The following is a 13,086-nucleotide window of genomic DNA, read 5'->3' on the forward strand; positions in this document are numbered from 1 at the left end:
CCAACTTTATTTAATAAAGAGAACAAAGTGGATCGCTGGTACGCAAAATTTATTAGACTCAAATCCTTGGAATGCTCTTGTTAACACGCGCTACATTCAACCTGAATAAGCATACAAATGAACAATAGTGTAAACATGGTTTTTCACGTCTTAAACCTGTGTGGGTGTTACAACAGCCTATCTATACAGAAACATGTATAGTTGATGTCAAAATGGTCAGGAACCAAACAGCAGCTGGTAAACCGTACACTGTGCAAGACAATGAAAGCCGGAAAACATGAGAGCACCCCTTTTCTTGTGCTCCCCCCAAAAAACCATAATGCACCTTATGCAGTACTCTTCTGCCGCACCATGTGCTCTAAATGATACAAACATTGTGCTAAACTTTAACTACGCAAAGGCAACTTGCCTGCAGAAGAAAATATTTTTACACGGTTTACCTTATCTGGCAGGATTATTATAAAGCCAATAAGCAATTGAAATCATGAAGCTCCTTCTAGGAGTCTGCATTCTTAAAGGTCAACTGCAACAACGTTTTGGAGTGCACAAAGAGCCTGGTATTAGATAATGCAGGGCAACCCCAATGTAAAATTTAACATTTATGAAGTATGAGTAGATGAGTAATGGAAAGTTAGCACAGGTGATTTTGACACTTAAAGTGGGAAAAAAAGGATGCTACTATTGCCACTCGCAGGAAATGACACATGACCAAGAACATTGAGAACCCTCAATGTGACCTCCAAGGTCAGGCAGTGCTTGCGGTGCGTTGAAAATTTCTGATGCGACGCTCTGGGATTCGTGTCACATCCGCTAACCACAGGGCGCTAGTGTAGTCTGCTTAAGCACTATTTAAAGGCTGCTAATAAAGAAATTAGAGAACAGCCAGCACTATAGCTTTGCTGAGGTTGTTTCAAAAGTATACAGTACTATTAATTCGGATCAATATTGACAAAGTAAAATTTGGTTGCAGTTGGCCTTTAACAGCGAAGGTGCACAGTTTAAATTACTCAAGTCTGCAGACTAGGCTGTGCTGCTATGGCACTCGGGCAATACTGATCATATTTTTGCTGACACCTGCTTTCAGCCTACATAAGTGCATTGACATCAAGGACAAGCGAGTGGACACACACAAGTGCTAATTTTAACAAAGGCTTTATTTAAAACAGGTGCACTTATTTACAGGCATGCAACTCATGCTCATGGACAAGTAAAAAAGCCATGCACACGCTAAATCACATTCAGAAAAGCCCGAAATAGCAAGCTTATGTGACAAGTGTGTGCGAGCGCCTACACTTGCTTTGTGAAGAGCAGTATTTCTACAATGTGATTTAGTGCACACATGACATTCTTGCATGCCTACAAATATGTTCATCTGGTCTCATAAAGTCTTAGCTGAACTTAGCGTTTGTGTGTGTCCACTCACTTCTCCTTGTCATAAACTTAAAGAATCTTAAGTTACATATGTACTGTTATAAATTAAACACATAACATAAAGAGTGGTCAAAATGACATTCTGCACACGAAGTTAAAAATAAGCACTGACCAGCCTTCCCCCGAGACAAATGACATTAACCTTATTAGTGGCAGCTTCAGCCACCTTCTCATGTGCCCATGCTTTCTGCTTCCGGCATACACGGTCACATTTGTTTCGTTCACACCAGAACAAGCATTTGCTGTGATTTGCATACCTGTAAGCTCCAGACATAACAAATAATCGAACTGAGCGGAATGGTGGAGGAGCTACACCAAACCAGGCAAAACATTGAAGCAAAAAAAAAAAGAAAGTATGTCAAACAGCTGAGCTCCTAACTAAAATTTTGGGAACAGTGTTTTCCTTTCGCTTATACAATTTGTATGCTATGCATCATTACCAGATAGCTCAATTGTGGATCCTGTCAAATTACTCTGAAATGAACCCAGGCCAACGACCTCCCAAGAATCACATGCAGCTGTCCTAAATGCTATAAAAGTATGACTGCCAAACAGAAGACTGCATTTGCGCTTTTTTTTTTTTTCAGGCAGCAAAGCTTCAGCATATGTCATTGGCAGTTGGCTGTTTGTGACTTGAATAACTAATGACTATGTCTTTTCCTGGTGTCTACTTGAAATATCAGGCAGCCACAGTAAGGGTCTTCTTTCCCCAGGCTTGTTTTGACTCATCTTCGTGTGACAGGGTTAATATTGTTACGTGACAATATTACTCTCAATGTTAGACATAACTTATAATCACTGTTCAAATTATATGAGGTTTATGTCGTTTACATAGGAAGAATCTAACAAGAACCGCAATAAATTACAGCAAATAAGGCAGTGCAACAAATTAGGGCAAACACGAAGGATGACCTATCAAAAAAGCTGTTATAAGCAAAGGAAACTTTGTTGCCACCTTTCTAGAAAATTACTTGTGAGACAATGTGATTGAAGAAACAAGACAATGTGAACACTTCCCACCATATGTCACCTGTCTGATAATTCTTGGGAAAAATGAAGTCCAAGACGAGGAACATTATGTCTGAAGACAGGCTTCAACTAGAACATGTCCACAAAGTCACAGGGGCACCGAGACGGATACAAGTTCTTGAAAGCAAAGCACTGTTGAAGCACATGGCCGTCTAATGCGTGGCACACCCAATGGCTTCTGTAGCAGCAGAAAGCACATCAATGCATAAGCTTACGTACAATCCTAAGCTTTTTGTTGTTCAAATTATAGAAGTGAGCAACCATCACAAAAGTAATGATAAACTTACAGAGTCACTCGATACAGTTGACTCCCGTTAATTTGACCTTGATTAATTAGACTTTTCATTTAATTCAAATGCGGTGCAAAGGCCAAGCGAGAAACCATACATTGCTATGGGAATGCAAAAGCACACCTCTTCGACACCGACCCCCGTCAGATTCCCCTCATGCATTGAGTGATTACTAAAAGCTTGAAAACGCAAAGAATTCAGCAGGCAGCGTTACTGCTTCTCCAGGCATGAAACTGTTTTATATTTATCTTTTCATGGACATTGCTTCTCCCGCCCATGAAGCCATTTATTCCGGCTTGTTTTGTGTCGTGTCACTCTCCTGAATTCAGGAGTCTGCTTGACCGTTCAGCATGACACCGCATGGCAATTAACGTTTTCTATCAAGGTCATGAAAGATTCTTCAGGATATTTTGAAAGATGTCCTCAGCAGGACACCGATCGGCAAGATATAAGGCTTGAAAAACATGTTTGCAAGGGTAGCACCGAATGAATGTATTTTTTCATTTTGCCGCCGTTTGTTCATTTGACCTTTCATAATTAGACCAAATCTTGCGATTTTGCAAGGGTCGGATTAATAGGAGTTGACTGTACACCCTCCGATACCTGTAAAAGCAAACCAAGTGGACTGGGAATTCGGCAGTCCTCTCATAGTTTACTTAAATTATGTAAGCCGCTTTATTCAAACAACTGTGCTTGACTCTCTTAGACAAAGAAAGGCAGCTATTCAGCAATACCTTTATGCAGTTAAAGAGCCCCTAAACCACCTCTAATAATACAAAAAACTATCACAAGCATCTCTCCGTTCTTTCCTAGTCTTTTTTCTTCACACATTGTGATGTCATGCATGCAACATTACCAGGGTAAAAGCGGTCGATTGGTCTATCTATGAAGGACATCAATTCTATCAGGTGCAACTGCTAGCACCCCTTTGCCATGCAGTTTGTGGGGGCGCGCGACTCTTGCGCCTCTTTGTTGTTTTCCCCGCATGGCTCTTGCATCTCCTGTAATCTAGCTTCCCCCACTTAGCAAAGCGCTGCCGGCAGTCGGTGTAGTTTCAGAATAGTACGAAAGATGGTGCAAGTTTTCAGCTGCTAATGCCAGCTAACAGCAGGGCTACTTGGGCGCAAAAGTGCGCAGGCATTTCATGCGCACTCTGGCATACTTCACAGGACTGTCCTGCCAGAGGCTTGGGAGTGCGGCACCGGGATGAACGAACACAATCGTTCTGACAGGTCACTGTTAGCATGACTGTACATAAGAAGGATTAGGTATTAGCGTCTGCCATGGAACAAACATATTCGCTCGATATCCTGTCACGGTGAGTCAGACTTCCTTAATTCGCCGGTGCCTATCAGCACGTTTTATAGATAGTAAACAGCTGGCAAGATTGATGTATAAAAGGAAAATGCCCTTTTTATTATTTTCACTACTGTGTTGCCGTTCCTTTGTCCTCAGAACATGTTTCAGACCCTGCAACCTGCACCCCGTCGTTTCACTTGCTTGGCATGCATAACCAACTGATTTCACCTTGCAAAGCATGTCTTAAAAGAGTGTGTAACCAAAAAGCATGGAGTCCCCGATAAGTGGAAGTTGCATGTTTTCAAACAAGAGTGCCAATACAATGTTCGGTACTGACGTAGTATCCATGTGTCTTCTAGAAAGGTAAATGGCAAGGAGAACAGAGAACCCATGGGGAGGTTAGCAAAGGTTATAGAGTGCTCACTTGCCTTCAAGCTGAGAATGGTTTAGGAGCTCTTTATAGAATCCCAACCTTTGACATAGTGGCATACCAAATAATGCACCTTGCCCACCCGCTGCTTAGAAGTTTCTTTAAAAGTATGACAGAGCAGATGCCAGCAGTGAGGTAATCAGTCAAGTCTCGTTCATCTGCAAAGCTACATTAATCTTGTGCAATCAAAGTATCAAATGAGCATGAAAAGGTCAGTTAACACAATGACAATTAGATAAGCAGTGATAAGTGGTGCCATGTGCACTCAAAAATTATGTACACACTGTGATCACAAATGGTGTCTTTGGTGCCAGCGAACAGTGAGCATATAGAAAAATATGCCACTATTGAGGGAGTAAGAACATCAGTTTTAAACAAATCATGTGGCTCAGACAAAAAGCTCTTGCACAGTTTTAGATATTTTTTTTTCTTGAAAACTGCAGACATCTTGCCTTGTAACGAACATTTTATTATGAGAAGGAACTACCAAGCGACCCTGTCACTGCACCAAATTATGACATGCTGGTAGATAAACTAATGAGTTCCTTCATCAACAATGTTAGACAGCATGTCCTTCAGATTTACCTGAGTAACCACTCTGACTACATGCCCCCCTCCCCCCCCCCCTCATCATACTGTTATTCGTAACACTGAGCGCACTTTACTATTGTGGGTGTACACTGGTCACTATGTGATACCTATGGCAAAAGGGCAGGCGAGTAACAAGAGATACTGTGCAACAGCATGTGCAATGACTGATGGGAGTCATTATCCAACAGTTACCACAATGGCAACATACATAACACGAATCTAGGGAGGCCCAACAAGTCTTCAACCTTGAATTTGCCCGTTCTGCTTAATATATCTTCCAAACAGCAGTCGAAGGATCAGCCACGAAGTAAGTGGGCAGAAATGCACATTAGGACCTTGTTTCATGGGCACTAATTTGGAGAGAAACTAACGCCAGAGGCGTAATGAAGACACTGACCAGTTGTCGTCTGAGGATTCTGTCTCCTGGTACCCGACAGCAGCTATCTTGCGGGGGCTTTTGCTGGTCTTCTTTCTGCGGCTTGGTTTTGAAAACTTGGGAAGATCAGACTCAGGTTCGGAGTCTTCAGAGCTTGGTTCCTCATTGCCACGCGGTTGGCAATCAGCGGTCACAGTGTCTTGAGAGGGCATGTCACAATGTTTGTACACTGTCACATTCTGGAGACGCTCAAGTTCAACGATCGGAATGCCTCTGCTCCGGACACCGAGGAGCACAGACAGGCTGAAAAACAGATATACGGCTTCATTATTCTATGGCTTTCACGAGATTTTGCTGGGCTAGTCATTGGAATGAAAGAAGCACAAACAAGCTAGAAATGTAGGGGAGACAGACTTGTTGGCTTCTTTATAAGACTCAGTTAAACACTAGGCACAATAGTGCAGCAACACTCGTGCCTGTATTATTTCTTTCCTCAAGTACTTTGTTTTTAGGTGAACAGTGCAGCTGCTCTACTATAAGTACTTTGAATGTTCTCTTCTTTCAATAACAACTTCCAAATCGAGCACTGCATAATTGAAGCTAATGAAAATTCTGTTCATTTTTTTAAACATCCAGCTATTTAGACCGAAATGTGCAATGAAGGCATGGATGGCCAAAGTTATTCCTAGCTGCTCAAGTTATGAGAATGCTATATACATCAATTATTATGAAAACCTTAAGCAAACAGAGGAAATTACAGTTGAGAGCAAACAGTACAGTGATCCTGCATATCGCAGCCCTGAAGAAATACAATGACAATAACAGTCCACCAATGTTCTGTGCTAAAAATTAAAACTGATGCAAAAATAGCCCCGCTAGAGTCAGTAAGCGTGGCTGGTTTTGTTGCTTTTAGAACAGCTGAAGCTGCAGCATAAGTGAATGTAGGAGACCATACGGTTTTTGACCAGATTGCAGACTGACAAACAAGGTAATAGCATTAGAAGTGAACCAGCACTCTGTCCTATCCCCTTCTTTTCTGCTAAGAAATGTTTCCCGCAAGAAACTGTAGCAGTAAAAGCAACAGCGCCACTTAGCCCAACTCCTTTCTTTAGTTAAACTGAGTTTTCTTCTTACTTGGCACTTTTAACAGACGAGATGGCAGACTGGACTGATGACTCAGCTTGGTCTTCCCATAGAGACTTGCACGAGTAGTACTGGCTAGTGCCGCTGAAGGAAGAGAAAAGTTACAGTAACTAAGTACAGTGGAATCTCGATGATACGATCACGGCTGATACGAATTTCTGGATGATACGAATTTTTCTGTGGTCCCGGCCGAGCCCCATTACTTTGCAACGTGTTAGAGAATGGTTGTTACGAATCAATTTTCGACCCGCGTCGGTTCATACGAAAATTGCCTAAGACATTGGAAATTTGAAAGTGTGCTTGGCGAAAGCCAGACGCTGCTGCCGTCTGCGCCCCAATTCATTCGCTTTGGTGTTCGGCGATATCGCCTGTCGCTGCTGCCGCTTTCGTTCTGCTTCCCTGCCTTTGGTACCCGGCGATCTAATCAGTCGCTGTTGGCGTTTCTTTTCTGCCTCCCTTGCTTTCGCATCTGGTGATATGTTCATTCGTGGCATGCGCATTCGCTCCTTATTCTTCTGGCATTCGGTGTTGGGGGAATCCGGCGTCCGCTGGCGCTTCCCCGAACCGCATGGCGCGCAACACGGGCCTCTCACTCGACTGCAACGAAACGGCTGGCGAAGGAGCGGCGGTGCCACCGCCGACGCGCGCGCGCCCGTTCTACCGCTACTGTGTGACGTCACGGTTGCTATACGCAGCTGCGCCCCTGACCGGCGCGCCGGTTGCTAAGGAGGGGAGGAGGTTGCGCCGCTGCGCTGAGGAGAGACCACAGTTGGCACCACGTTGGCACGATTCCAGCGCACGGATGGACGCGACCGCGAGCACGAGTTCCACCGATGGCAGTGAAAGAGAACAGCGCGCAGTTACGCGATTTCTCCCTCTCTCTTTTGGTGCGGAGGCGCGGACGCGGCGCCGGACAGCGCGGGGGCCGCGACTGGGCGCGAAGAGTTTGAAGCGGTGGCACTTGTGTTCTTTTGTGCTTTTCTTCATTTTCCGCGTGCCATTGGACGGAGTGGCTGCTGTGCTTCGGGCCGCGTTCTTTGTGTTAGACGTGGGCGACGGCGAAGGACCCATCACCGGCGGCTGAAACGCTGCATGCGCGCTAAGTTCTGAGGCGTGCGCGAACGAAATCAGCAACGACACGTGCACGCGTTTTTATGGATTTGAACAAAGTCTGCTAATTGACCTGACAAAGAAAAGGAGGCAGAGGACATTAGAGAATTTTCTACAAGAAATAAATCCCGTTTACGTACTTGTGTCTGAGTGAGTTCACCTCTGACTCTTTGATTTAGCTAGTTTTAATTGTTTCGATGATACGAATTTCGGCTAATACGAATATTTTTCGTGACCCCGTGAGATTCGTATCATCGAGATTCCACTGTATACACAATTCCTAAAAAATAAAAAAGGGCTTCAAGAGACTTCATATAGAAATGTACCAGCTTATGGTGTCAGAAGATGATACATTAATAAAATGTGAAGAAATATAACCTTTGCAACTATGACATGTACACTGTGTCCAGAAAGTCTATGCCTGCTTTAGGCTTTTTGTAGCTTCAAATATTATGTATATGCTAGTGTAAAACATCACTATGGATAGAAGCATCCAAGTACTGTGCTATGCTGATGACAGAGGACAACTGACCCAAGGCAGCAATATTATTTCAGGCAGAGAGAATACACCTGAAATAGTGCAACAGTTTGCTGCATAAGAAGAGACAGGGGCTGGCTTCCGTGTACAAATTGCTGATGTGTGGCACCATGCCATTTTGAAAGAACAACTTGTTGGACAATCTGGTTGAAGCTGGGGGCAGTCATTGTAGTGCAAATAAGATGGACACGAAGAACAGAAGACGAGATAACATATGTGCTACCTGTCCACAGCACCTGCAATGTCCAGTACCCTATTCTCTGTCCTATTTGCACTACTATATACCATGTCACTTTCTCTTGTGAGGCTGGAATAACGAATAAGTTATGTCAAAATGGGCAGCAGACTATCAAATCAAGGCTATTTGACACAGATGTTGTGGGGACAATTTGCATACAAGTGCTCAAGCACCAAACACTGGGCTTTAGAATAAGGTTTCAATCACTTCAACTGCAACCTAGAAATATAGTAAGGTCCCAAGCGGTGTCCTCAAACATCCAAGGCAGATCAGCTTCGCGCTTACATTTCAGTCTCTTAACTCTTTCTTTACTGTGTCCAGTGGGCATCATTAGCCCACTATCAATGGTTTGAAACGCTGCTTTCGAGACCTTCCGTGCTGCTCACGGACACTCTGCACCATCGGACGTGAAAGAGAACTATATTTTTGTTTTCTAAGCAGTTAGCTTTTTCTCACCAGGTGGAAATTCTTAAACGTGCTCCGAAGTTTCGCGATCGCCTTAGTAGAAAGCAAAAATGGCTGCCTCGAAAAGCAGCATGCGTGCTTCAAGACCGCAGATCTTGCGATTCTGCAGTGTCTGCAACCAATTTTATCGATGGATCGAGCAGCAGCGAGTCCGAGGATGCTGCCTTTTCATTGGACTTTTGACTGACAGCAACAACGGCATAAACCAGCCCGGAACATCGGCAACCGCGGCCCGGCACTGCCAACTATAGCGATTGCAGTTACATTTTTGTAATGGAACACCTGTCCAACGAAAAATTTATTTTTTTGGAAATAGTGTGTACTAGACAGCAATACATTTTCTTAAATTTCATAATTCTTGTTATATTTTTTCTTAGTACATACAAGCATGTCTTTACAAGCTTTGTTAAATCTTATCCCACAATCTTGATTCTGGCAATCTATATCTTTTTTTTACAACTTAAGTTAAGCTAATAAAACGTTTATGCATGAAAAGTGCATTCATTCTGCTTTTTCTTTAAGTGTGCGGGCAAATCAGAAAGCCTTTGCACCTGTTTAATTTTTTTGCCACATTACGGCTGTATATGGCAAAGTCAACATATCCATTCTCAGCAGTGGACCGTTCTTGGACCAGCCTGGTCTTATCTGCCAGTAGCTCTGCGGCACGGCCCTGTTGTCAGTTGTTGAAGGTGGTGGTTGTGGTTCACACGTCCATGGTGTACAAGTGCGATTCGTTTTATATGGAGCAAGGGACGGACGCCCATCGAAATCTACAGGGAAATGCAGCCCATGTATGGGGAAAGGTGTCTCACTTTGAGAAGTGTGAGGTGGTCGTGTTGAGAGTCCGCAAAAGGCTGTGAAGACTTGCGTGACAATGATCGTTTGGGGAGGCCGTATACATTGCTCAATTCTATCACAGGGGCATCTGAAATTTAGTGCCTGAACCGGTGTAGGGACTACATGGAAAAAATAGTGTTATGTACATAGAATAGTACATATATTTGTAATTACCTGTATCTACCTTGTTTTGGCTAATAAAAAATAGGGGCAAAGACTTTCTATTTTACTCTCACATTACATAACATACTCGCATTACATAACATAAAAGAAACCTGGCGTAACCTACAAAAAACAACCCTATTCCCCACAACAGGGAAAGAGTTAAGACCAGGGATGGCTAGTGTACTTAGCATAGTTAGAAGTGGCATTGAGGCCTAATGCAGAATCTCCCGAAAAGGGCTTCGCAGGGAAAGGTTTCACCAAGCCAGAAAAGCAGGGTGAACAGCACTTGGGAGGCCAGGAGACATATTTGTAGAGACTTCACCTTGGACATGACTTTCTTGCTTGAGGCTGCCTATGAAACACCTAAAGACAAACGGAGACTTTTCCTATGCATAAGATTGAGACATTCATACTGGGTCTCTGATGGGCACCTCAGTGGCTATTGGTAAATTATCCAGCTGATAATTAAAGCTGTGTGTAGTTTGAGGATCATGTCTCCAATGCATAGTCCACAGTTTCACGCCATAAAAGGCTGCTGTCCAGGATGACACCCAGGAAGCAAACAATGGAAGTATACCAGTTTGGACAACCTCCCAAATTCAGTTGCAGCCTTCTAACCTTCTGCCCAGAAAAAAGCCCAAAAGACAACTTCTCTGCTGTATTTCATAGACCAAGTGCAGACACATAGATATAGATTGGAGAAACTGTTTTTAGGGCAAAACACGCCAGCTTGTTAACCATTGTTAAGCTTTATGCAATTTAAAGAAATAGCCTGTTGCAGATACCATAATTCTAGTCCTTGAGCTGGATTGTTCAGAGAGTTACTTGCACGAAAAATTGAAACACTTATTCAACTAATTAAGAAAAGTTCACTAGTTAAATTTCTCATATATTACTTCATGGTACACATTGCAATTTACAAATTGTAGCCAGTGAGATTGTCAGGTGCATAAATTTACAACAAATTTCCAGAATGACACCAGTTTGGAGATATGGGCCTTCAAACTTGCCGTAATAATGCACTGTTGGTCCACGTATTTAACAAAATGCTCTTTTATGCACTGACACACAAAAGTAACTAAAATGCCCATGTATCTCATCTCACACTTTGGAAAATAATGTCTCGAGCTGGTGTAATCCTGGAAATTCATTTCAAGTAGATGTGTCTTGCGAACTCACAGGCAACAATTCAAAAAGCAAGATGTTCAATACTCAATAAGCAATTTTTGCTAATTAGGCAACAATTCATAAAACAAGATGTTCAATACTCAATAAGCAATTCTTGCTAATTAGTCAAATATATGTTTCAATTTCGCATGTTAGTAATGTCTGCCTCTTCGAGTGATCCAAATACAACAAGAATTATGCTATCTGCCACAGTCGATCTTTAAAATTTCCATAAAACTTAGAAATGGTCACCCTGTATACTGAAGCCCTGCCCGCTTAGTTACGCTATACATATTACCTTATCAGTCAATAAGTAGCTTATCGGTCACTAGGTTAAAACAAAAACAGTTACAAGTAATTAAAATGTACAGAAAGTGCCTTGCTGCTCTGTGCTTCAATGAAACTGCAGTCGGACAAGGATATTTCATCATGCTTCACATGCTCTGAACAAGATTTACAGTGAAATGACATTCTTAATTCCCACACTGACCACCACATAGTAGGGGAAGATTTCTTCACACTATCATGGAAATGTTCTCGTTTTTATCATCATGAATCCACGCACAGTCCACAGCAATTACCATGTTTACTCGATTCTAACGTGCCCTCGATTGTAAGGCCCACCCGTTTTCTGCAACCAAAGAAAGGGGAAAAAAAAACCGCTCCCGATTGTAATGCGCACCTGTTTGCCGTGACCTAAAAAAAGAAAAGTCCTTTACAGTACCGCACACCTCATTCTTTAATACAGAAATACAACTTTCTCTAGTTTGGAAAAAACAGATTTTACTCCCAATGCACTAAAGTTGTGATAAATAAAAACTTGCAGTTTCGCCTAAAAGGTGCTCTATGAAAAGTAAGGATAGTAGTTTTGTTGGCCGTATAAACTTTTAAACATTCGCTTACTAGCTAAATTAACAAGCATGGTGTCATGCGCACTCAAGCAAACATAACATGTCTCACTCAATGACAGCGGAAACTCTATCAAAATGCTGGAGCAAGGAAGTGCGGCAGCAGGAGTGAGGGAATTGACTTTTGTGTGGCCTCCCGCTTCGATGTGAACTAAGTGATGAGAACACAGTGTGGTGCACCTAGATGCGTAGACTCTTGTCTTTGTCGCACACTGCTTTCAAGATAGGAGCAGCGCAGCCACGCCGTACATAGCAGCTGCCAGCGTAGAACGTCTCTTCTGTTTGCGCCAGTCTCGCACGCAAGTTTTGGGAACTCCGAATGCCCATGATGTGGCCAGATTTCCATCCATCTCCGCACACGCGATCGGTTTCTCTTTAATTGCGTCATCATGATGAACTCTCCATGTCTTTGCAGTCTACACTTCCGCACTGACAGAGGAAATGCAGGAAATTGGAAGACGGTCGGTGCACTAACCTAAGCCAAACGAAGCATTGCAAAAGTACACGTGCTGCAGCACATGGAGGAAGCTATGGCAGCTAGGCTCAAAGTGCATACAAGGTGGCCATATTAATATGACAATGGCGCTACGATAACGTAGATTTAGGGTCTTACTCGATTCTAACGCACACACAAATTTTGGACCTGTTTTGTCTGGAAAAAAGTGCGCGTCAGATTAGAGTAAATACGGTATGTGTTTGTACGAGTAGTGCTAATATAATGCCCATTACCAGAGACAAAACCTTCGTTAAGAAGTATGGCAGGGCAGTGACACCAAAGTGAACGAAGGACACTCAAAAGTTCCTAGCTCAATCGCATTCGTTATTGCTCATAATGCCTTCATATCAATGTCTAAAATTTTTTTTAAAGCTGAAAAGCTAACCTTTGAAAATACTCTTATTTATGATTGATAACCATTTATTTGCTAAAGGCTACACAGCTTTCTTAATCTAGCTACATAGCTTTTCTTACTAATCTAGATCCAGAATGATCACGCGTATTGTAAAGATCATAGTACCTTGCTGGTGAAGCAGCGCACAGACACGGACACAGTGAAGACAAACAGGAATA

General features: G+C 42.8%; 1 protein-coding gene across 3 annotated transcripts in view; it reads right to left on the reverse strand.

Moving 5' to 3' along the window:
- Positions 1-13,086, reverse strand: part of LOC135896956 (DNA (cytosine-5)-methyltransferase PliMCI-like) — a 186,984-nt gene that overhangs the window by 156,088 nt on the left and 17,810 nt on the right. For all 3 annotated transcript variants that reach the window (XM_065425518.2, XM_065425527.2, XM_065425510.2), the window contains exons 5-6: positions 6,581-6,673; positions 5,468-5,749 (exon numbers count right to left, since the gene is read on the reverse strand). In XM_065425518.2, coding sequence (XP_065281590.2) covers positions 5,468-5,749; positions 6,581-6,673 — 375 coding nt within the window. The remainder of the gene's footprint in view (positions 1-5,467; positions 5,750-6,580; positions 6,674-13,086) is intronic.

Source organism: Dermacentor albipictus, chromosome 1 (genome assembly GCF_038994185.2).
Source record: "Dermacentor albipictus isolate Rhodes 1998 colony chromosome 1, USDA_Dalb.pri_finalv2, whole genome shotgun sequence".
In the NCBI taxonomy this organism is placed as follows: domain Eukaryota; kingdom Metazoa; phylum Arthropoda; class Arachnida; order Ixodida; family Ixodidae; genus Dermacentor; species Dermacentor albipictus.